We start from the raw sequence: 23,061 nt of genomic DNA, 5'->3' as shown, positions 1-23,061 counted from the left end.
TCATTTGGAAAAACAACCGAAGTCGTGCACTCCGGTGCCCTCTCTTTCCATAATGTGACGACGAGCCCTCTCTGATTCATCTAGGCCCTGAAGGTGCCCAGGCTTCAATGTCACCTTGGACTCCCGGCCCCCGGGGCAGAGACCACAACTCTGGGTTTTGGTATCTCGAACCAGCATTGTCAAGCTCCAGTTATATAATAACTGCCCACTGAAGACTTCTGACACGTGCTCAGGAGAGCCGAAACCCACGACATAACTGCATCATTTCCGAGCAGAATAATCGCTGGTAGAAGGAGAAAAAGGCGGCAGAAGTCAAGAGTTGTAACGCCAAAAAAATAACCCCCTAAAACAAACGAGCTAACCCTAAAGATGGCGTCCCTATTCGCCAAGGCTACCTTAAATATCCCTAAAACCACCTCTAGGAACACAGCACCGCCACAACCACACAGCGCCCTGTGGCTGCTGTCAGAAAAACCATATGAACAGCCAGTAATGATGCTACTAATTCTCCCCTACAGTTATCGGTGTAATGACCGTAATCAGCTTTAAGGGGGATTTGTGAATTATGTTCCATCTGGTACTGGAATGTATTTGGCTGGAAATGAAGCTCCTCTTGGAGTCCTGAAGCAGGGCTCCCAGCCTCCCTGGAGAAGAATCCACTTTTTGTCTCCCAGAGGTGCTCGGGTCACTGGCACAAAGAAGGCACCAATGTGCCAGGCGTGGACGGGCTGGCGGCAGGGGTGGCGATGGCCCTCCCGCCCTCCGGCTGGCCGTGGCTGACTGGCCGGAACGCAGACACTAACTGAGCTCCCTGCTCTAGTCGCCACAAAGCATTCTCCTCTTTCCTCCTTCCTTAAGGCGTCAGTCTCCATTTCACCCCTGCACCAACAGCAGCGTTCCTTTCCTGCGTCTGGACAAGCCAAAGGTACTATTCTGAACATGACATCGGAAGACGTATCACTCTAATTCCTTCTACCTTTCCTTAAATTATGAAGAGTTATGTGAATGGCTTTATTTTCCCTGTACCAGCCACTTGAACACGAATATAAAGATAGGTTCAAGGGCAGTGTAAAGGAGCTCGGGTCACCCTGTCACTACGGGAAAAGGTTAGTTCACTGTCCTCTTATGGAACATGTCCCTTTACCTGCATTTGTCAACTAGCAACACACTCTCAGGAAGACCAAGGAGCCTGGGCTTCCCTCGGATCCAGAGAAGCCTTCCCAGTGACTGAGAAGCTCAGGGCTCTGACCTGGGAGCAGGGCATCCTCACTCCGTGTCTCAGAAAGGCCACCTGAAGCTTCTCGACTGTAGTGTTTCCACCGCCCGATCCCACATCACTGCCCTGCTCTGGCCTTGGAAGACTCTGAGGCACCTTGAAAGGCTCTTGCAGTTTGGGGCATTACAAGCTACAGTGGCCCTACCTATGGATCTCACACGCAGCCAATGGCATCCTCCCCTCTTCCTTTAGGAAGAGTTCTGTAACTCAGAGGTGAGAACATGAGGTCCACATGACATAATCTGATGAGGTGACAGCACAGACACTGACCTACTGCACAGAGCAGCCCTTGCCACATGTTCCCACCAATCCTGAGCCTGTCAGCCCACAGTGTGCTTGTGTGACTGCCCTTTACCTGAGGCTGGAGATGACAATGCTTTTGGTGACCGTGTGCTGCTCTGAGCAACGAAGGTCGTAGACGTAGGAGTCAGTGCTTCAGCTAGGGAGACGCCTGTGGTTGGGGGAGGAGATGTTCTGAGGAAATGTGAAGCTGGGCTGTACTCTTCCGTCACACCAGGCCCTGGGGTCAATCCTTTCACTGATGTGGGCACACCGGTCAGGTGGGTCAATTGGCTGGTAGCATCTCCATGGCCTTGGCTCCTTTCTGTGGTGACAGCACTTTGTGTGGAGATCCGCGGTGCTGGGATTTCAGGGCTGGTTGGTAAGAGCTGTTTCTCAGCCGTAGTCTGTACTGTTGTGGGGTCAGCCATCGGAGCTGCTGTGGATGACGCAGGGCTGAAGGGATGAGAGGTCTCGAGAACGGTGGTTGTCAAAGCTGGAGACGTCTGGGGTATGCTGGTGCTCGTGGCTGGAAGGGTTTGCTGAGTGGAGGACACTGTTAAGGTTGAGGGCATAGGGATCCCTGACGTAGACCTCATTGTTACAGTCTCAGTGGCCTCTGTGGGCAGAGACTCCAGGCTCGGTGGCTTTGATTCTGTAATGACTTTCTCATGGTGTGGGTTACTCTGGTTCTTAGGATCTGCTGTTTGACTACTGGGGAGCATTGCCACAGATAATGCGGTTGTCTCCATCTGAACCGAAGTCACAGGAGTGTCTCCTGCCCTGGGCAGGACCAGGGTAGAAGGTGAAGGTGGTAGGGTTGTTTGGGAGGCAGATGGCGAGGCAGGGGTAGATGCTGTCAGGGATACGGGTAAGGGTGGTGGTGAGGAAGACATAGGCGTGGGCTCATCGGGCATGGACTGCAGTAAAAGAGTAGAGGCTCTGGTTGATGGCAAGATTGAGGAGAACAACTGGTGGGACTGGGACACTGAGGGCAGGGGCAAAGGGGGACCTGAAGAAGAAGAGTCACCAATCGATGCAGCATCAGCGTCCAGGAGAACCAAAGTGTTGGGCATGTTAATGGTGGGTGTGTAGGAGGGAACGTTGGCTGTGCGCAGAGCCAGGGACTCAGTGGAAGGCTGGGCGTACTCCCTTTCATAGGAGGACACATTACTTCTCTCAGTCTGAGCCTGAGAAGAGGAATAGTCTGACTGTGAAGAGTTGGACATCTTAGTAGAAGAGGTAGAACTCTCCCTTAAGTCCGGGGATGAACTGTTGTCTATAATGGAAAGCAATGCCCGCTCTCCTTTGGTGAAAGTAGATGAGACGTAGGTGTGGTCTGTGTAGTCACTGGAAGTCCTCTGTTCCACATCCGTACCGCTCACTTGATTGAAGCTAGTTCCAGTGACTGCAAGTGGAAAAACCAAAGTTCGGTCAATTCAACAAACAAGAAATCTCCCAAACACATACGCTACGCTTTCTCTGGAGAGGCGGTTTTCGATGGCGAGCGCTCCGGATGAGCGGTGTGGGCAGGCAGGAACGGGCAGAGTCTGTGCGGAGGACATTCGCCCTCCTGGGGGGAGTGCGGGTGGCAGCAATGGAAATGGTAATAAGAGAGAAGTGGGGCCAGCGGCTGAAGAATAGGGAATAGGTCCAAATTCTTCCACATGCCTTTTTTGATAAAAGCAAATTGGTATCTGAAAAGCTCTTAAGACCCCAATAGAACAATTGTTATGTCTAAATGGAAAAAGGAAAACCCTCCCAATTTTCCATTCTGTATAATGATAATGAGATATTTCTTTCCCAGGAGATTGACTTTGGCCACAACTGGCTGGTCTCCTTTATTCCAAGCATCCTGGCAGACAACATCATACATGGCTGAGGCAAGTGGGGGGAAGTGGGAGAACCCAGAAAGTTCTCTTCCGACAGAGCTTACAAGGTACTTTCTGGGTTGACAGCAGACGTAATCACCCTAGGACTGTGCGTACGCCGACAGGTGAGCTGAAGGAATGTGGGCAGAGATCCCGCTCCTCACCTCCCAGGGCTGGTGAGGCCGCCAGTGAACCCGAGGCCAAGTGGGCGTCACCAGTCACGGTCACGTTCCCGTGTTGGGTGGCGCTCTCGGTTTCTCTGGGCACTAGCACAGAGTGCCCCACGTCCCCAGACGTTGTGCTCGCGTTGGTGAGAGACCGCAGCGTGCGCTCTCCGCTCCCGGTGAAAGTGGCCGAAGTGTGCGGGTGGTGAGCCTGGGAAGTCCCGTCCTCCACGTCCGAACTGCCTCCGGGCTCCGGGCCGTCTTCAGTGGCTGCAAGGAGATTGAAGGGGGACGGCCGGTCGGTACAGGCCTGGCACAGCAGCGCCGTGCAGGAGTCCTAGGAACGAGCCTCACTGCCTGCATGAAGGTAGCCAAAGTGCTCCCCTGTGTTTTCCTGGGTCTTTAGCGGAAATTCGCACGTGGGAAACCCCCATGTGTTGCTCCCTGCAAACACGTATCATGACCGCACCTTAAGAGGCCCTGCAAACCAGCACATCCGTTCAGGTGACCTGGATTTATGGGAAGTCTGCTACTTCAGTGAACAGGTCAATACCGTGTTTCTGTTCGGTGATACAGAATATAAATAGAGTTTACGGCAGGGAAACTGGTGGTGGCGGCGAGGGAGGCGAATGCTCAGCAAAAGACTAACCACCCCACTGGGGCTTTAGACTTTCTGAGGGGGCCCAGGAGGGAGACCCTTCCATTACTTGTAAGGCTTTCTCCTCCCGGTCGGACCAGTAATACCTGCAAAGACACAGGGCTTATCATTCTTCTAGAGTGTCAGTTTTTCCCTTAATGCACCGGTGAGAGAGGCACAGTGGTTGGAGGTTAAAGACGGGCTTATTTTCTGTTCTGTGTTATTTTTGTTTTTTTTTTTTAATTTGTAAAAAAAGATTTTATTTATTTATTTGAGAGAGAGAGTGCACACACAAGTTCACATGTACAAGCAGGTGGGGGCAGGGAGAGGTAGAGAGGAGGGAAAGGGAGAGAGAGAATCTCTAGCAGACTTCCCGCTAAGCCTGGAGCCCTACGAGGGGCTCAATCTCATGACCCCAAGATCACGACCTGAGCCAAAACTAAGAGTTGGATGCTTAACCAGCTGAGCCACCCAGGTACCCCAATTTTTGTTTTCTTAATGCATTTGTTTATTTTCTTGGTGGGAATGGACAGGTGATGCATGAATAAATATCCTTTTCCTCCTTTCTTGGGTGTATGTTTTATGCTATAAGCTCAAAGACTCTTAGATTAGATTACCAAATAAACTCTTCTCAGAAATTATGAAAACGAGGTCCAACTCTTCCTGGCCTAAATACTTCATAATTTGGTTCTATGAGAAAACAAGTTCTTTCCCTGATTCTTATTCGTATTGCCAGACCAGACTAGTTCTTTTTTTTTTTTTTTTTTTTTTTTTTTGTTTATTTATTTAAGTAATCTCTACACCCACCTGGGGCTCGGACTCATGACCTCAAGATCAAGAGTTTCATGCTCTACTGACTGAGCCAGCCAGACACCCCCAGACTAGCTCTTGATACCCCATAGAGGTAAAGCTGCATGTTAGGTAAGCTCACTTCATGATAGGTTTGCACTAAGTGACAGGAATGAGTGTGGGGACGGGGATACACAGTGACCTGGAGCAGCCCTGAGACAGCCGGGAAGGAGGGAGAGATGTGACCTGACCAGGCTGAAGGGCTTAAGAGACCCATGGGAAGTCCACCAGGAGCGGCTTGAGAGCTGAGTATACCAGAGCACAAGTTCCCTGGGCAGAGGGGACAAGGCCGGGGCTGGGGAGATTATAACAACCCCATCAAGCTTACAGAGTTCAGAAAGTTGAGAGTCGTGGCCTGAAACAGAGAGGCTGCATCCAAGCCCAGAAAAAGGAACAGACCCGGAACTCTGAAAGGCTGGATGGCAGAACGAGTCCACTTTGAGTGATTCAGAGCCAACGTGATAAAGCATTAGGTTAAGTGGCAGTGAGTTGGTCTGGGGAATGAGGCTATTCCTCATCTGGCTCTTCTAACTGAACCCTAAGACCCGCTCACACTGAGATCGCGTTTCGCACACAAACCAGAGGAGCACGCACTGCAGAGGGAAGGGTGCCCGCACACGGGAAAGGGCGCGCCACCTCAGCTCCTGGTTTGAGAAGGAGAAGACTCTGAGCCCCACATCGTGGGGTGGAAAACGAATCCTTTTGTCTAGGAGACAGATCATGCACTTTCCGTGCACACATGAAAAAGCACAAATATTCCCCACCCATACACGTGCTACTCTTTCATGATAAGCATATGCTTTTCCACATCACATCAGTAGTAATAAACGCTAATTTTCCTCATCATTTAGGAAGGATGTTCATATGGGGGAAATGGAGCTGCTATTACCAGTGGTGGAGAGGTAAGGATTTAAACCCATTGTAAGCTTAAGTGGTAAATTATTGCATTTTTGCTTTAGTCAGCACACACTTTACATTGACAAGGTGGCTGAGAATTGTTGATAAAATTACCCAAAAACATTATTAAAAAGGACCATCAGAGAAGAAGTGTTCTCAAATTGATAAATTGGACTTCATCAAAATTAAAAACCTCTATGCTGCAAAAAATGATATTGTCAGAAAAGTGAAAAGAAAACCCACAGAATGGGAGAAAATGTCTGCAAATGGTCTGAGAGAGGACTAGGGTCCAGATTATAGGAAGAAACTCCCAACCGATTTTAAAATGGTCAAAAGATCCGAACGGGCTTTTCCCAATGTGAAAAGATACTCAACATCATTAGCTAGAAAATGCAAATCAAAACCACTTGGGACGCCACTTCATGTCCACGAGGCTGGCCATCATCACAACAGACATCCACAGTGAGTGCGGGGGAGGCCCCGAGGAATGGGAGTGTTCGCGCGTCGCTGGTGGCACTACGAGACGGCCAGCCGCTTTGGAAAGGAGTCTGACGATTCCTCAAAGGTTAAAAACAGAGCTACCCTATAACCCAGGAACTCCAAGAGAATGTAAAACACGCCCACGCGAAAACGCATGCCGGAACGCTCACAGTAGTGTAACAAAGGTGCGAAAGCCCCACACGTGCAGTAACTGAGGAAAGCATGAACTGGATGTGGCGCGTGCACACGAGGGGGTGTCACCAGCCACACAGAGGGATGGAGCCCCAACACAGCCTACAACAGGGAGGAACCGTGAAAACAGTATGCAGAGCAAAAAACACAAAAGGCCGCGGATTGTAGGATTTCATAGGCAAAGCCACAGAGACAGAAAGTAAGTTAGTGGTTGTCAGAGGCTGGGAGGAGGAGAGTCCGGGGAGCAAGTGCTGATGAGCACCGGCTTTCTTTCTGGGGTGCTGGAAGCGTTCTGGAATCAGACCGCGGTGCTGGCTACACGACTCTGTAAATATACTAAAGCCACTGAATTGTACACGTTGAATGGGCAAATTACATAGAATGTGAATTATAGCTCCATAAAGCTGTTTAAACAAGGGGGAGGAAGAGTTGCTCTTGCGGAACGTCTGGACCGGGGTGAAGAAGGTAGTATTTTCACCTTCCAGAAACTGTGTGATTGAGGCAGGTATGGAGGCATGGGGTGGGCTGCAGGGGACGGAGGGACATGGATGGACAGAGAAGTCCCTGAGCTGTGTGTGGAAGCGGCTGGTGGCAAGAGCAGCTCCTGGGAGATGTACCAGAAAAAAAGTGGGGCTATACAGCTGGAGGAACGGCCTGGGGATCACGAGAGCAGAGGGGCCTCCGGAGGGGCTCCGTTACCGTCCGGCCTTACTGTGCCACAGAAGAGCCCAGGCCTCGCAGGCCCTTCCGCCCTCTACGGGTGCAGTCCTGTGAAGGGGGGACTCACTCGAGCGTTCGCCACGTGGTGCTGAGGAATCCAGGCTCTCTGAGGAGGATGAGGACAACGACTCGGTGGCCGGCTCAGCGTAGCTCCTATGGCCCAGCGCTCTGTCACTTCCCCTAGACTGGGGGGCCGAGGCTGAGAAGTGGGCCAACACTGAAGTGTTCACAGCTTCAGGATAGGAAGCAGAGCTTCCTGTCACATCTGCGAATGTCTTGCTGTTGGTCAAGAACCCGCGCGCTGTGCTGTCTCCACTTCTGCCCGACGGGATGGACCTGGACACAGCCTCGGTCCAAGACGCGGGGCTTCCGTTCTCTGCCTCCAAGCTGCTGGCAAGCTGGTCTCCTCCCAAGGCTGTAAGGGGTCAGGGAAACAAAGGCCATGGCATGGATGTGGAAGAGATTCCCCAATAACCAAGACGTGAGTCCTCTTTAAGCAAAGATTCCCTTCGCAAGGACCTTGTAGAGTATTTATTATATGTGTAACCTGACGGGCATTTTCAGAGTCTAAATAATTATTTCAAAACTCTTCAGTGTCAATAAGATAGCAATACTAAAAATAAGCATTGGCGAAGAAGGGAGCTTTTAAAGAGAACGTGCAAAGTAGCAGCGTAACTTATAGGCTTGAGGGTTTTATTCTCTTCCCCCAAAACTGGTCAAGGGACGGAGTGTGTTATGTCCCACAAACACGATGTGCCTACATATAGTGCTTGGTCAGAAGCATTCTTCTCAAGCAATTCCATTATTAATAAAGGTAATTCGAATTTTCAGGTACAGCAAACAAAAAATAAACTATAGGGCGTATACTGAAAACGATGCATTTGGAGGAATACATTTATATGTGCACATTATTTTGGAAGAATAAGCTGTACGTAAACTAACTCCAGCTAGTCTGAAAGAGCAGGCCAGCTCTCCCTGAGGACAATCCGCAGGTGGTAAGCGGCCATCCACGGTGCCGGCTCCAAGGCCGAGCTCTCAACTCTGCTGCCAGCAAGTGACACGAACGCACCCTTACTTCTTCAAGCCTCTGAGCCTTAGTGTCCTTGTCTGCAAAGAAGTAGAGGGCATGGTGCCTGTCTGACGAACTTCACAATGTTTTCATGAGGATGGAAATCAAAATGTGATAATGAGGTATACCAGATAAAGGAGATGGTGCTAGCTAAGGAGACACCTTGTTTTTTTATTTTTTTGAGATGGCAAACGGTCTTGAAGCCATCTTTCAAGACAATCCAACAATTTTTAAATGTCCATAACAGACCAAGTAAAGATTAAATACTTACTTGGGGAATCATTTTGCCAGAATCCCACGGAGACCCCGGAAGATGTGAGGCCAAATCCATTTTCTGTGGACGGCTCGATGAATTCCCCAACACTTGGGTTCCGGATTACTTCACTGTTTCTTCGCAACTCTGCCTCAAAGGGTGAAGAATGGGCTGATACTGAAGTCCTGGCAATTTCAGAGTCCTTGCGGAAACTCTCTGTCTCATTTAGAGGCCGCAGACTGACGGTTAAAGACTGGAGTGTCCCTGGGACACCACTGGGGAGCGTGGTGGCAACGTGCACGCTCTCTGTCCGACTCGCCAAGGCACTTGGGAGAATAGTGGGGTTGTTTAGCTCCTCTGTGCTTCCAGAAGCTAAAATGGAAGAAAATATGCTTAAAGAATGCTCGGGGGGTTTAAGAAAATCAGGGCTGTATCTAGATACAAATAATGCTTATTACATTTTTTTTTTTGGATAAATCTAGATAATGTGGACCTAAATACAGATAAACACATCACTCTCTCTTCACGGGTATAGAAGTGGTGAGGTCCCTCACCAAGAACAATGGAAAGCTTTGGCTCTGGCTGAAAGGAAGATGGGAGAAAGCCTCTAGACATTCTTTGCCTTGGTTTTTACAGAGGAAGGAAAAACCTTCTACTCTGGAATTCCAGCTTAGAGATTATACAGGGGTAGGCCATTGTGATAAGGTACAGGTTTTTGTTTTGTTTTATTTTAGCAATGTAACCCTTTTGCTCAAATGCTATTGTAGATTAAAACCCATGTATATAAATGAATAAAAGTCAGGCGGTTCCAGGAGCCCAGCCGCCAGGTCACCCCTGGGGAGGCCAGGGCTCTGCAGACCACAATGGAAATAATACTACTAGCCTAGAATAATAATTCCTGGCCTTGTCCCCATCAAAGGCTCTTTATTATTTCCCACCTCATGGCCACATAAATGTGATGTTTTGAAAGACTATTAACTGAACTGCATTTAAGAAGTAACAGAGCTTCTAGTCAGCAGGAGATACTCAGTGTTACCCCACTGATTTGATTTAATTCCATCCAAAAGCGAGTAGGCTCCATTACTATAGTCAGTGTCATTAGGCTTTGGAGACCAGCTCTCAAGCTTACGTACTACCCCACTGGACCCCTGGGAGATCAAGGACTCGAGGCTGGGAACACTTTTTCTGATGAAAGGGATGGCAGACACTGGATTAATTGTCAAGAACCTCAAAAATTGAATTATAGGCCATTTTGGTCAAAATATGCAGTCTGTTCCCCAGAAGTAAGGTGGCTTGCTGATGGCTCCCTTCCACAAAGAACTTTCCACAGGACTCCCTGAGAACTGGCCTCCGGAAGGGCACACTGACGTCCTCATTCCAAACAGGAATAAACCGCAGGAAAGCATGGTGAGTGGGAAGAAACATGGCTGGCGAGATCCAAAGGCAAGAAAAAACATTTTTCTTTTTAAGCCAAAAATAATAAAAAGTACTCTATACCTTCATAATGAAAGGTTTCAAGCTGTTATTTATGACCCAGAAAGGGAAGAATTAAGTTCTCATTATAAATGGTCCCTTAAAGGGACACCTGGGTGTCTCAGTCAGTTGACTGTCTGACTCTTGGTTTGGGTTTGGGTCTTGATCTCAGGGTGGTGAGACTGAGCCCCACATCAGGCTCCATGCTCAGTGCAGAGTCTGCTTGAGATTCTTTCCCCCTCCCTCTCCCTCTTCCTCTGCTCCTCCCCCTGCTTGCACTCTCTCTAAAATGGATACGTACAATCTTAAAAAAAAAAAAAAAGTCCTTTGAAGACCAGTCCTATGTGCAGTTGTGACCAAAAGCACAAATAAATATTAAATATAATTAGAGAGCGAGCGAGCACAGGAAACACAAAGGTTCCTCCTCTTGTCCAAACCATGGAACCAGCTATACCTAGAACACAGCCCACAGCTCTGCTCACTGGGCCTTCAGGAAAGCAGAATGAAGATGCAAGCAATCCGTACAGCTAGTCATTAAAACACAAAAAAATCGACTGGACCCCAAAAATAGAGTCCTAGCCTACTTAAACACACCCTTACTCAAAAACAAAACCAGACAAGCATAAATGCATTAGCATAAAAAAAAGGAACACATAATATAGATATGCCCCAAATCCTCACTCACCCCTTAGCTCTCAGCCTACTGTCATTAGAACCATCGTCTGAATCTGCCAACTTCCAACCTCTTCAGTTGCTGGGTGCTCTTTCAGAGCACTTTTGTTCCTAGCCAGCTGATGATTTCATCAACTCACTGTACAGTGGCCGTTACATTGGACTCAGCCTGAACACCTGTATAGCAGATCAATGGCCACAGAAAGACAATTACGGAAGTCACCAATGCTGAAAGCCACAAAAGGACAATGGCTATGTTGTCCCTGACCAAGGCTCCGTGGAACACTGCTTCATCATCCCACCGTCACTATTAAAAGCTGCCATTTACCGACCAAGTACGATGTGCCAGTATCTTATATACACCCTTATACGTTGTGCTAAGTAAGTCCTTGATATACATAATCTCACCGAACCCTCACAGTAAAGCTACGAAGCAGTGAATACTTTGATACACGTGGTGCCTCTTAACAAAAAGAGAGAGTGGTTGGTCAAACTCATCTATAGTCACCACTTGCACTATTCTCCCTGCTGAATACATCTAGGGAGAAATTTGCCATGTTTCTAATCAGCAGTCCAGCAATATTGGTTATTTAATAACTGCCATCCCTTGCTCATTTCTACCCTTGAAGCACCTATTCAAAAATGGGAAGACCATCCATTTGGGAGCAGAAACAAGCCAGGTTCCCTAATCTTTATAACAGGAGGTAGAAAGAACGCCCACCCATCTGGTAAAAGTATATGCGGTACTCTCCAATCCCAACACACAAACGCTGGGACCTCAGGCATGCAGCAAATATTCAACCCTGGCTTGACTGCTGTCCAGAACCTGCCAAAAATCTAGCTGAAGCAGCTGATAGTTGAGGAAGATAGCCTAGATCTACAATCTCCTGAGTCATTTATGCTCTCTTCCTTTGCAAAGTGAAATCACCACAAAGCAATGTACCTGGACCACATTGGCTCAGCTACCCACAGAAATACTTTCATGAGTTGAGATCCATTATTACACCCTGAGCTCCTACAGAGAATCTATATAAAATACCGCTTTTTAAAGAACATTAGCACAATTTCCTCAAAATAGCAATTGGTGGCATTTTCTATTTCGATTCTCAACATTCCTTACATAAACAGTCGTCTTAGAGTTCACGGCCCCCAACACACTCATGCCTATGGACGAAATTGTCTGCTTACTTTATCTGACAATGGTCTTGCGCCCCACCCAGTTTCCCTTTGTGCCCTGGTTTCCAGGAAGCTCAGGACTAAATTTAGTGCTCAATTGTAGCCATTCTCACCCGATTCAACATATACATATTTCTTTCTGCCTTCAAAAGAGAACTTTTTCTTTGTTAGTTGCTTTACTGACTTATTTTCCCCCCCAATGATCAAATAGCACATGGTCCTTACAGAACATATGGAAAGTACAGAAAGCTATAAAGCAACAGAAAAATCATTTCAAATGTCTTCTGGTCTCTTTTTAAAAATCTGATTAAGTCTGGGCCTGTACCTGCTTTAAGGCATACATTTCGGGCCTATAATTTATTTGTGGGAGCAGGGAACCCCTGGCTAGCTAGGCCTCAGATGAGGTTATGCTGCACACCTGTTTCTCTGTAGCAGAGCGAGGAGGGACAGGAGCACAGAACACCGGGGCTGGATGTGTTTGGAATAACAGAGGCAGGAGCTAGAAAGGGTCTTTAGGATCAGCTGGTCTAATTTCATGTTTCTCATAGGGAGCCCCATCCTCCCCGGGCCAGGCTCTCAGGGGCTGTGCGAAAGCTCACTTTGAGGGGAGCACAGCTCATCTGACTGGTCTAAGTGCCAGGACTTTCGCTGGGTCGCATTTATTGGTGGACGGAGGCGCCAAGTGGCCAAGTGTCAACAGGCAACCCCCCCATGCTCCCCCTTCGCTTCCCTTCTACAGAGTGCCAGTGGGGCGAGGTGCCTCCAGGTCTGCCTCTGGCAAGTCCTGCCGGCTCTCTCAGCGCTCAGACTGCAAGCCCCCCTGTCCTGCGGTCAGGCTCAGGCAGCGATAGGAAGCTCTCGGGGTCTAGGTTTAAGGGCAGGTGGGAGGTATGCCAGAGCTCAGGTGAGCAGGTGAGCAGTTACGAACACAGCTTTAAAAGTGAAAGCAGAACTGTGTTTCCCACGTGGCTTCAGGTGTCTGCAGGGAAGGGGGAGGCTGGCCCCAGATGGGTCATTTAACATGCCCTCATTTAACAGCACCTAGAGCCCTCGCATCTAGTTTTTGGAAGCAGGTAACTCCTGGCTCGCCAAGCCTTAGGTAAGGAAGGTGGGCCTCAACCTAGCACAGAATACCCAGGTCAGTAAAAAGGAAGAGAAATGCTCAGTGAAAGACTCAAGGAGTAGGAAAGATATGGAAGAACTCTTCAAAAACTAAAAGTATAAGGGTATTTTTTTTTTTAAGATTTTGTTTTTAAGTAGCCTCTACACCCAATGTGGGGCTCGAACTTACGACCCTGAGATCAAGAGTCGCATGCTCCACTGACTGTGTGAGTCAGGCACCCCTAAAAGTATAAGGTTCTAAAAGAATGAATGCTCAAGGAGCTTGAGGACCAACTAATTTTTTTAATGTTGAAAAATCTAGGTGACGACACAGTCAAGTCCAGTGAAGTTGGAAACATCGGCTGACTTTCAAAATATAAACCACAGTAGTGGGCTCAATTTAAATTCTAAATATTACATGACCTTGACCAGAATCAAAGTGTAGCTTCTTAGAAAATGCTTCCTTTCTACCATTTAGTGAAGTTGGTTATAAATCACTGAACCACAGACCTTTGAAGCTAGAAATGGGCTCATAGCTTTTATCCAATCTAACCAATGTTTAAGAATAATCTTAAAAGGAATCTCCTAAAAACATGAATCATAAATTATATACATACCCAGTCAGCAGAAACTGTATGCAGAGTACATAAAGGAGGAATTGGCTGCTTTAAATGGGCGTTCCAGAAAGGACGCCCAGGTTCCGTTTTTGCTTTGGTGACATAAACCCAAACCCCTAGTCTTTCAAAGTATCTCTAAATCCCGACCTATGAAAACATGGAAATGGCAATTCTGGAAGCAACCTAACCTCTATTTCCAAGAATATTTCCAGCCCTCTCTGTCCTGCTTCCTCAGGCATGCGGATGAAAACACACACAGCATGCACAGACTCTGAATAAAACCTCAAAGAAGAGAAAAGTTGGACAGAGTTTCTAGCATTTTCTTAGGCCCGCGGCTAGAGGAGCCCAGTGATACTGGGGCACATGCTAATCCCCATTACCTACCAACTGTACCTTGTTCTGGGATGGCAGGGACCCTAAGAGAAGTGATAGACACAGCCTGTGTCCTCGAGAGGATCACAGTCCCTCTGGGTAGATAGGTTCTGGACACCCTAGTGTGAAGGGGTGGGCAGCACGGAGGCTCAGAGGGCTGAGAACGCGCCTGCTGGAACGGATGTCTGCGTGGGGCCTGAGCTGATGACTAGACGCCCAAGAGGCAGAGAGGCGAGTCCTCCGCCGCTACAGCCTTGTCGACACCGGCACTGTGCGTTGTTGTTTTTTTAAATGATACCTAGATAAATGATACCTAGATAAAAGATAGCTACGTTATCTTTGCCATTGCAAGAAACGATTTTGCAATGATGAAGAAACACAAATCTAACTCTTAATCAAATGACGCAACGCTCACCATTTCACTCACCCCAGAGTGTGGCCTCTTGTGCAAGGAGACACACCAACAACACTTAGTGTACGTGGGGGGAGGGGGGACAAGCAGGGGATGGCGGACACAAAGGGCCTAGAGCGGCCACCAGACCAACTCTTACGTTCCTCCTTACGCAGCTAAAGAAAACATATTTTCAAGATGGACGTCAGGACGAAGATACATTGTACAGATGGTACTTCTGCCCCCAAATACTTTGCATTTGTCCTTAACGTCTTTTCCCGGCCGCCCCCGTGACAGGGATGTTACTAGCGAGCTGTCCGCTTCTCCTGCTTCTATTCCGGATGACTTCCGCGTGGCAGGCTGGGATAGGAGCACTCACCAGAGGAGGACTCCGAGGGAGGGGGGTAAGCCGGGGTCCTGGAGAAAGGCAGCCAGGAGAGCGCCGGTCCCGAGGCGTTTCTCTTCCCGGAGAGTGTGATCTCTTCTCCCATCTCCAGAGCAGGAAGAGCAGACTGGCCTAAAACCCAAGTGGCAGTCACTTGGCTACGCACGGTCGCTTCTTCTGGGAGCTCCTTCTCTCCCGCCGGGGAACCCCGGGATGTTGCGCCCTCCGAGTGAGAAGGGGCAGTTCCTCCTTCGGACCCCGAGCTGGATGGCAAGTGACGCGTTCCCAAAGCTGCAAGCAGACGGCAACAATTACAATCCCGCCAGCAGACTTCCGAATGTCGGAGTCAGGGGCAGTGCGCTCGCCTCTGACCTCTCGGAGAAGAGATGAGGAGCAATCATTCATTCTAGGAAAAATTCACTCCTGAATGAGAGACCGCAAACCAAGACAAAGCCTGTGTTCAGATCTCACCCACAAAGACAGCATTTTTAGTGGTCAAATTCTTATAAAAGGGGCACAATGAAGCTAAGAATCAGATGATATGAAATCAAAGATCTGATTCTGATCACCATGACTCGTGACTCACATTCCACAAAGCTGGTCTCAGGATTGACTTGAAGTCAACATAAACAAAATTTCCAGTGTCTGCATGACCAACACACCCAGGCGGCATCCTGCCTGTGCAGTTCTAAGCTCTATGTCCATCACTCATGAGTGGAACATAAAATACTGTCGCTCGTACTCTTTATAGAATTGAGTCCCCCAGCCCGACTTTCTGGAACTAGCTCGTGAAACCATGGAGTCATCTTTGATGGCTTCATCCTCTACTTTGAGGCTGTTACCAGGTCGTATCAATTTTCCTTTGTGAGGAGTCTTTACCGATCCCTTCCTCTCCGCCCCAAGGCCACCAGGCCATGGATCTTAGCACCTGGCATCTGCCTGGGTGGTCCCCCTGACTCCAGGTTCACTCTGTCCCATCTCCCACCCCAGACATCTTCTACCTGCCTGCCAGCTGGATCCTCCCCAAATTCGCTTTGATCATGTCACTGCCCCTGTTCGAAAACCTTCGGTGACGCTTCCCACCACACCAAATCCAAACTGCCAGGTTTTCTCAGTCCTCCATGACTGCCCCTAACCCCAACCACACAACTGTCCTCTCCTCCATGTGTCATCAACATCCTCCCCGTGGGAAGCTGCTGGCCTTCCCACCCCACAAAGAGACCAAGCTTCTCTTCTTTCCTCACATGGTCTGCGCGTCCTGCTCCTCAGCTACCCCTCCCACCCTGCTCAGATGCACAGACCACTCAAATCCCAACTCGAAAACCTATTAGCTGTTTGACCTAGACATAGCAGATTAATTAACTTCCCTACCTCCAGTTTTCAAATTCCTAAAATGAGGATAATGTGACCTCATTGGCTTGCTGTGAGAATGGAGGGAAGAGGTGTGGTGGTATGCAGCAGGTACCTAATTGGTGCCGGTTTTCTTTGTCTTCCCTTCCTCCGTCAAATCTTGTACATCCAGCCCCAGCCCCTTTTGAAACCTTCTGCGAAAAGTCCCAAGCCACGGAGCTGTGCAGATTGAAGCAGGAACCACCAGTGGAGCCACGTGCACACGAACGCAGCTGTGTGGCCCACAGGACCTGGTACCTCTGAGACTGTGGAACGTGGCACGGGCACCAGTGTCGCTCGGATTCAGTCTCACCACGGAATGTCTATTCCACGGGACTGCTCAGGCCTCCAGCAAATCTGCACCCTCACCTGGTCTATGCTGCTAACTCGCTTAATCACAGTGTGCCACGGAGGGAGCCGAAGCCACAGGTCTGACCCACAGCCCAGGACTCTCGGATGGGCACCAGGGAAGAGGGAGAGGCAGAAACTTCATTTTCCAGGAGGGGACATACACACACAAAACGGACATCACTGGCACAAACTCACCTATGGTGACGCTCTGGGAAGTCAGAGCTGTTGCTGTGTCAGCCCCAAAGGGGGAAATGGTGACATCTGTCTTCCCAGAAGAGTCATTTCTTTCCCTAGCATCTGCTGCTTCAGTTTGTGGAGTGACGTTTTCTGGAGCGTCTGAAGAAGTGTGGCTCTTTCTGGGGATCTGAGTCCTCACACCCTCCTCGGAGACCATGGTGGAAAAGTTCATTTGGTTCTGATCAAAGGTGACGTTTTCTATGTGGGGTTCAGTGTTACTTTCTGGCCAACTGTTCCTTTCAGCAACTGGAACAATAAGAAAATGGATCAGTGAGAACTTGCAGGCTTCTGAAAGAGAAGGAAACCTTCAGAAAAGCCACGAGCAGAAGTTATCAGTAAAGAAGTGGATTCAGGTCGAATAATTTCACCTTTCTCTTTTTCCCCAAGGGAATTATTCTGACAATCCAGTGGGAGAAATTATGAAGTAACAATACTATGTAGGATTGAATTTTACAGGAAGGGGGATAAATGATGAAAACCGCTAAAAGAGATCAGTGCGGGGCTCGGGAGAGCTCGTGAGGCTCAGGTGTCTGGGCGGGCTCAGGAAGGGGCCTGGGGGAGTCGGGTCAGGCGCAAGCGCAGGCAAGGAAGCACTTCTAAGCATCAAGGTTGTGCCCTGTGTTTTCTGTGCGGTAGGAGTTAGCTGGCAGCTCTCCATCCTGAAATCTACTCTTGCAGGCCGGGGGTGGGGGCTGGGACATGTGTAATTCTGGAAAACCTGTGAAGATCTGGCCATATTACCAAAGCCTTAGTAACGTAAATAGGTTTGGTGCAGTGATTTAGTTTTCTTTGAATTCATGCTAAGGAAATACTCAAGAATGTGGACAAAAATGTAGCTGCACTGATATTTATGACGTCATTGTTTATAACAGCAAAAAAGGAAGGAAGGAAGGAACAAACAACACTGAAAATCCTACAGCAGATCAATTAAACCAGCTGCAGTATATCTATATGAAAGGACACTATGAGGTATTAAAATAATGTTATAAGATAAAATAAAGAAAGATATTCTATAGGTGTTACTGAATTAAAACAACAGGTTTCAAAATACAATTGAGTATGATCTCATTTTGTTTAAAAAAAAAAAAAGAACAGCAATCATGTATATGTGTGCGTGCCAATCACTGATATAAGCTCTCAGCGTGCCCTCATTTGTTCAATCTTGCACAACGTCGAGGTGGGTGCTCTCACTCTCCCCACTTTGCACGGGAGGCAGGGGAGGCACGGGGCGGGGGGTCATGCTCCTTGCCCAGGTCATCAGGCAGCCTGCTCCCAGCCCAGGTCCCTGAGCTCTCACAGTACCCAGTGGGCAGGACAAAGTGTGTTGTAGCAAATCCTCTGGGTCCCCCTCATCTCCAGTGCAGGGGTGCCGAGGAAAGGTCGCTTATTCGTATGGACTGTTATTTGACATTTATAAATCAGGGATGGATGCAGATTAGTCAGAAAATATACTGAAGTGATTATTTTCTCCCATATTGCCCAAGATGGTGGCAAAGAGGGCATGGGTTACAAACGTCAGGATCCTGTGAAAGCTGTTGGGGAAACTGGGCACGGAGGTAATCATTGGTGGTGTCAAGTGTCATTTGTCAAGGCAGGGGGTTCAGAGTCAGAGCAGATAAGTGGGACACCCGAGTCCAACCCAAGAAGGCTGCCTTGCTACTCTGATGACGTCTGCACATGACCCAGAAACGACTTGGAAGCCAGAGCCCGCCACTGCTGGGGTGCCAGCTCCTGAAGATCACACCAAAAGAACATTCTAGGAGCCATTTCCCTGGACATCCAAACTAATATGGAAGTGAACATGAAATACAAGTGCTAATTGGAGGGCACGGAGTTTAATGAGTTTCTAGAGAAAGCAATGAGGACAAGGACCATTTAAAGTTATTGCTGATTCCATAGCTCCTTTAAAAACCTATTTTTATTTTCCTCATTTGGGAATGATATTCTCCTTTCTGCCTAGGATCAGGGGCTCTGGGCACTGTTGAGAAACCTCTGAGGGAATGAATGAAGTCACCTCTATCTGTACGAGTCAGGCAAAAAATGGCCAACCATCTGACCAGTAGAGGCTAAAGGCAGAACCAACAGTTTGGCTCAAAATATCACACACACCCATACACACACACTTTCCCAAAAAGAACAAGTTATCTTCTAGATCAGCACTGTCTAAGAGATGTATAAAGTAAGACACAAATGCAAGCTACCTATGTAACTTTATTTTAAAAAGTTACAGGTGAAATTAATTTCAATAAATATTTTATGTACTCTAACATATTTAAAATAGTAGCATTTCAATACGTAATTGATATAAAAATTATTGAGATACTTTGCCTTCTTTTTCTGGCATTGCACCCGTAAAATCCAGAGTATTACTGCAGCTGTACTTCGAGAGCACGATGGCCACATGTGGCTAGCGGTACAATACTGGACAACGCAGTTCTCGATCAGTGGTTCTCAGCATTTCCCCACTCTGGTCCCCTCCTACCAGAAGTGCGGCTCACTTATTGGGGTTGGAGGGGTGGTGATTTTAAAGTCTTCCAGAAGAGATTCTGACAAACTTTCCTAAGGGAACCCTTTTCTCCCCAAATCCCTTGAGAGTTGCTGTTTTCATGCTTCCTATTCTGTTTCCTGTAAGTGATAATTAACAGAAACTTCCTGAAGGGGGAGGGAAGTTGCCCAGGCATCGGGGCTCCTCTGGGGCCCAGCTCCAGACAGGCAAGGCCCATATTCAGCTGGAAATGGGATATGGAGGGGTGTTTCCAGGGGCAGCCGCCAAGTCCGTAAAGTTCAACTTGAGACTCTGGGGTTACAGAGACCAGAGACCCACCCACACAGCATGTTCCCTTTGTTCTTCCTATTTGAGCTGCAAGGCAAGCTGGCCTCCAGAGAGAAGGTGAAAGGGTTTGAGGATGCTTTCTCTCTCCTTGGGCACAATGAGAGAAATTAGTCTTAAAAGAAGTCAGAATAAAAGTGATTGTGGGGAGGTAGAAAGGACTGGAAACCCATACCCTGAAGCCGGTAAGCCATGAGCAGAGGAAGAAAACAAATTTCACTCTATTAGAGCCTTAAGATGAGTGCGAGCCTTGGCTATTGCTGAGCCTCTAAGACTCATATGGCTGTGTCTCTGAGGAAGCAGCACATGGCCCTCTTCAAGGAACTGGGAAGGTCCTTCGTCAGCTCAAGGAATTCCACTACAGCCCGCAAAAGGAACAGAAGGGCCACATAAAGACAAGACGCGGCTAGCACTGAGCCATGAGGTCTCCCTGGAGGGTCAGTGAAAGATGGAAGAAAGAAAAAAATGTGCACTATAAGCAAAAGAGAATGGCAGACAATAGTCTTGCGCTGTCCCAAATACCCTGCCACTACAAACTAAATATGCTAAATAACTTATTTTTTCAAAAAAAAAAAATCTCCAAATGCATTCCTGAGTTTGCAAGCAAAGAATCAAACCTTCTAAGACCAAACATGAGCCAAGAGCTGGAATTCAGAGAAGCGAGCTAATTTCAGCTGCCCTGGGGCACCTGCTCAACTTTTATGACCTTGAACTTCTGTTCTGATTACCATAAGGATAGGTACCATAGGAGACAGGAGACAGAACTCTTAAGGAGGGAGTCTGCAAGGAAACTCTTGTATAAAGAGTTATACAGGACTATACCATATCTATAATGCACACAGAAAAAAAATCTGCCCTGCAGAATGGGACAGCAGGGAAAAGTGGCCTTTAGATCTTGGTTTTAGGTAAAGGAAAGTAAATCTCACTCAAGAATTTGTAACCATACAGGTAGCCTTCAGTGTGGGTGTGCAGCATGATTTCACAATGCCTGTGTGGTCTAAACCTCGAGTCGAGGATATATTTTAAAATTGGCCCTGAACTTTGTGAATATACTAAAACCACTAAATTATATACTTTAAAAGGGTAAATTTTATGGCATGTAAATTATATCTCAAATACACATGCACGTATGTGCACACACATGACACACATATACCTCATCAATGGGAAGGAAAAGTGGTTCTGACATACGGCGCCTCCTGGTTGGCAGAAATAAATGTGAAAGCTCTCTAAATGAACATACCTTCAATCCAATTTTACCATTTATTGATACAATTCTAAGGAATAAGAGATCAATCACCACCAAAAGGCACAAAATACATAAGGAAAAAAGGCATCAATGGGCAAAATCAGCAACCTAGATAAGTAAAGACTTCAAATACTGGAATTATCAGTCAAAGAGTGTAAGTATATAAAACTACATGAAAAGAAATAAGAAACTGAAAATGAGAGAAAGAGAAACTATAAATAATGGCCAAAAGCTATGAAAGAATTCTAAATGGAAATTCTAGAAATGAATAAATTATAATAACTGAAATTAGGAAACTTAACAGATTAGATATGACTGGAAGAAGAACTAATAGTTACAAGACAGATGAGAGAATGCATAGATGATATAAAAAGACAGAAAACACAAAAAAGAGATGAAGAGACAAGGAAGACAGAGTAAGTCATATATATATATATATAACTGAGCTCTCAGTGGAGAAGAGAGAGAAATAGCAATATTCAAAAAGGTAATGGCTAAGAATTTTCGAGAGTGGATAAAACTGAATCAAGTAAACTAAGGAAGCCCAAAAAATCCTTAGGAGACTAAATAAAACAAAAATATAAACCTACATCATAGTCAAACTGCAGAAAACCACTGACAAAAGTAGGTCTTAAAAACAACCAGAGGGGAGAGGCATCTGGGTGGCTCAGTTGGTTAAGCATCCAACTCTTGATCTCAGCTCAGGTCTTGATCTCAGGGTTATGAGTTCAAGCCCCGTGCTTAGCATGGAGCCTACTTTAAAATAAATATATATAGAGAGGGGGGAAAATGACAATTCATCTACAGAAGATAACAATTAGACTAACAGCTGATTTCTCAACAGCAACAATGGAAGCCCAAAGACAGTGGATAAATATTGTCAATGTGCTGAGAGAGGGAAAACTAGAATTGTATACTTAGTAAAACTATCTTTGAAAAATATCTTGAGACTATCTTTCAAAATATAAACATTTTCAAATATCAGTTTTATCAACTACCTCCACTGAAGGAAATTATGGAGAATTTATTTCAAGCAGAAGAAAAACAATGCTAGATGAAAGCCAGAAGAGGCAAGCAGATATGATAAGCAAAGAAAATGGTAAATATGTACATAAATCCAAAGCAACACTTAATTTATAAAATTATTTCTCATTTGTGGGATTAATAAAACAAGGTAGAGCAAATCCTGGAGAACAATAGCACATAAGTCCATAAGTCATGAGGGGATAATCAGAACCATGTCGTGTTGAAGAGTGACTTTAAATTGTGACAAAAGGGGCGCCTGGGTGGCACAGTGGTTAAGCGTCTGCCTTCGGCTCAGGGCGTGATCCCGGCGTTATGGGATCGAGCCCCACATCAGGCTCTTCCGCTATGAGCCTGCTTCTTCCTCTCCCACTCCCCCTGCTTGTGTTCCCTCTCTCGCTGGCTGTCTCTCTGTCAAATAAATAAATAAAATCTTTAAAAAATAAATAAATAATAAATTGTGACAAAAATGCATTTTCATGTTCCCTAAAGAACAGAAAGACCCTAAAGAACAGAAAGAAGGTGTATCACTTCCAACTTGTAGAGCTTTCAATAATACGAAATTTCCATTGAGAGAAACCAATAAATATTGCCTAAAACCAAAATGATGACTCAGTGAATAGAAATATAAGCATGTTATTTAGGGTATGGACAGGATTACTAAAAGAACCTGTTACATGGGTTGAAAGTGATTGATTCTGGGAAGCAGAAAATGATGATGGTAGGAGTGGTCAGGGTTTTTATAATAGCTTTATAAAACATATTCAATCTTTAAACTATGTATGAGTTTGATAAAAAATAAAATTTTAATTTAAAGAAGTTGGATAACAAGCCAGGGTAAATGTCTGCAGTGCATGATAAAAGTTTGGCATTCTTAATACACAAAGAAGTTTTTCAAATTCCTAAGACAGACATCTCACAGACAACATGAATATGTGAGTCACAAAAGAAAATGTATAATTGGAGAGTAAAAACATGACAGTATTGTTGGAAAGAAAGAAAATACAAATCCAAACGAGAAAAGACTTTTTAAACTTTTTATGTGTATTTATTTTTGCCTATCAAATTGGCAAAGACTCAAAAAATGATAAGCTGCCGTGTCATTGCA

At 46.7% G+C, this 23,061-nt stretch overlaps 1 protein-coding gene across 2 annotated transcripts in view; it reads right to left on the bottom strand.

Annotated features, from left to right (window-relative positions):
• The window catches only part of HEG1 (heart development protein with EGF like domains 1), an 85,777-nt gene that overhangs the window by 41,036 nt on the left and 21,680 nt on the right, over positions 1–23,061 (bottom strand). For both annotated transcript variants that reach the window (XM_048214815.2, XM_048214816.2), the window contains exons 2-7: positions 16,810–17,097; positions 14,869–15,165; positions 8,706–9,059; positions 7,433–7,780; positions 3,591–3,860; positions 1,632–2,963 (exon numbers count right to left, since the gene is read on the bottom strand). In XM_048214815.2, coding sequence (XP_048070772.2) covers positions 1,632–2,963; positions 3,591–3,860; positions 7,433–7,780; positions 8,706–9,059; positions 14,869–15,165; positions 16,810–17,097 — 2,889 coding nt within the window. The remainder of the gene's footprint in view (positions 1–1,631; positions 2,964–3,590; positions 3,861–7,432; positions 7,781–8,705; positions 9,060–14,868; positions 15,166–16,809; positions 17,098–23,061) is intronic.

Source organism: Ursus arctos, unplaced genomic scaffold, assembly GCF_023065955.2.
Source record: "Ursus arctos isolate Adak ecotype North America unplaced genomic scaffold, UrsArc2.0 scaffold_4, whole genome shotgun sequence".
NCBI lineage: Eukaryota > Metazoa > Chordata > Mammalia > Carnivora > Ursidae > Ursus > Ursus arctos.
The sequence above is the reverse complement of the archived record's forward strand: the minus strand, read 5'-3'. Positions and strand labels throughout refer to the sequence as shown.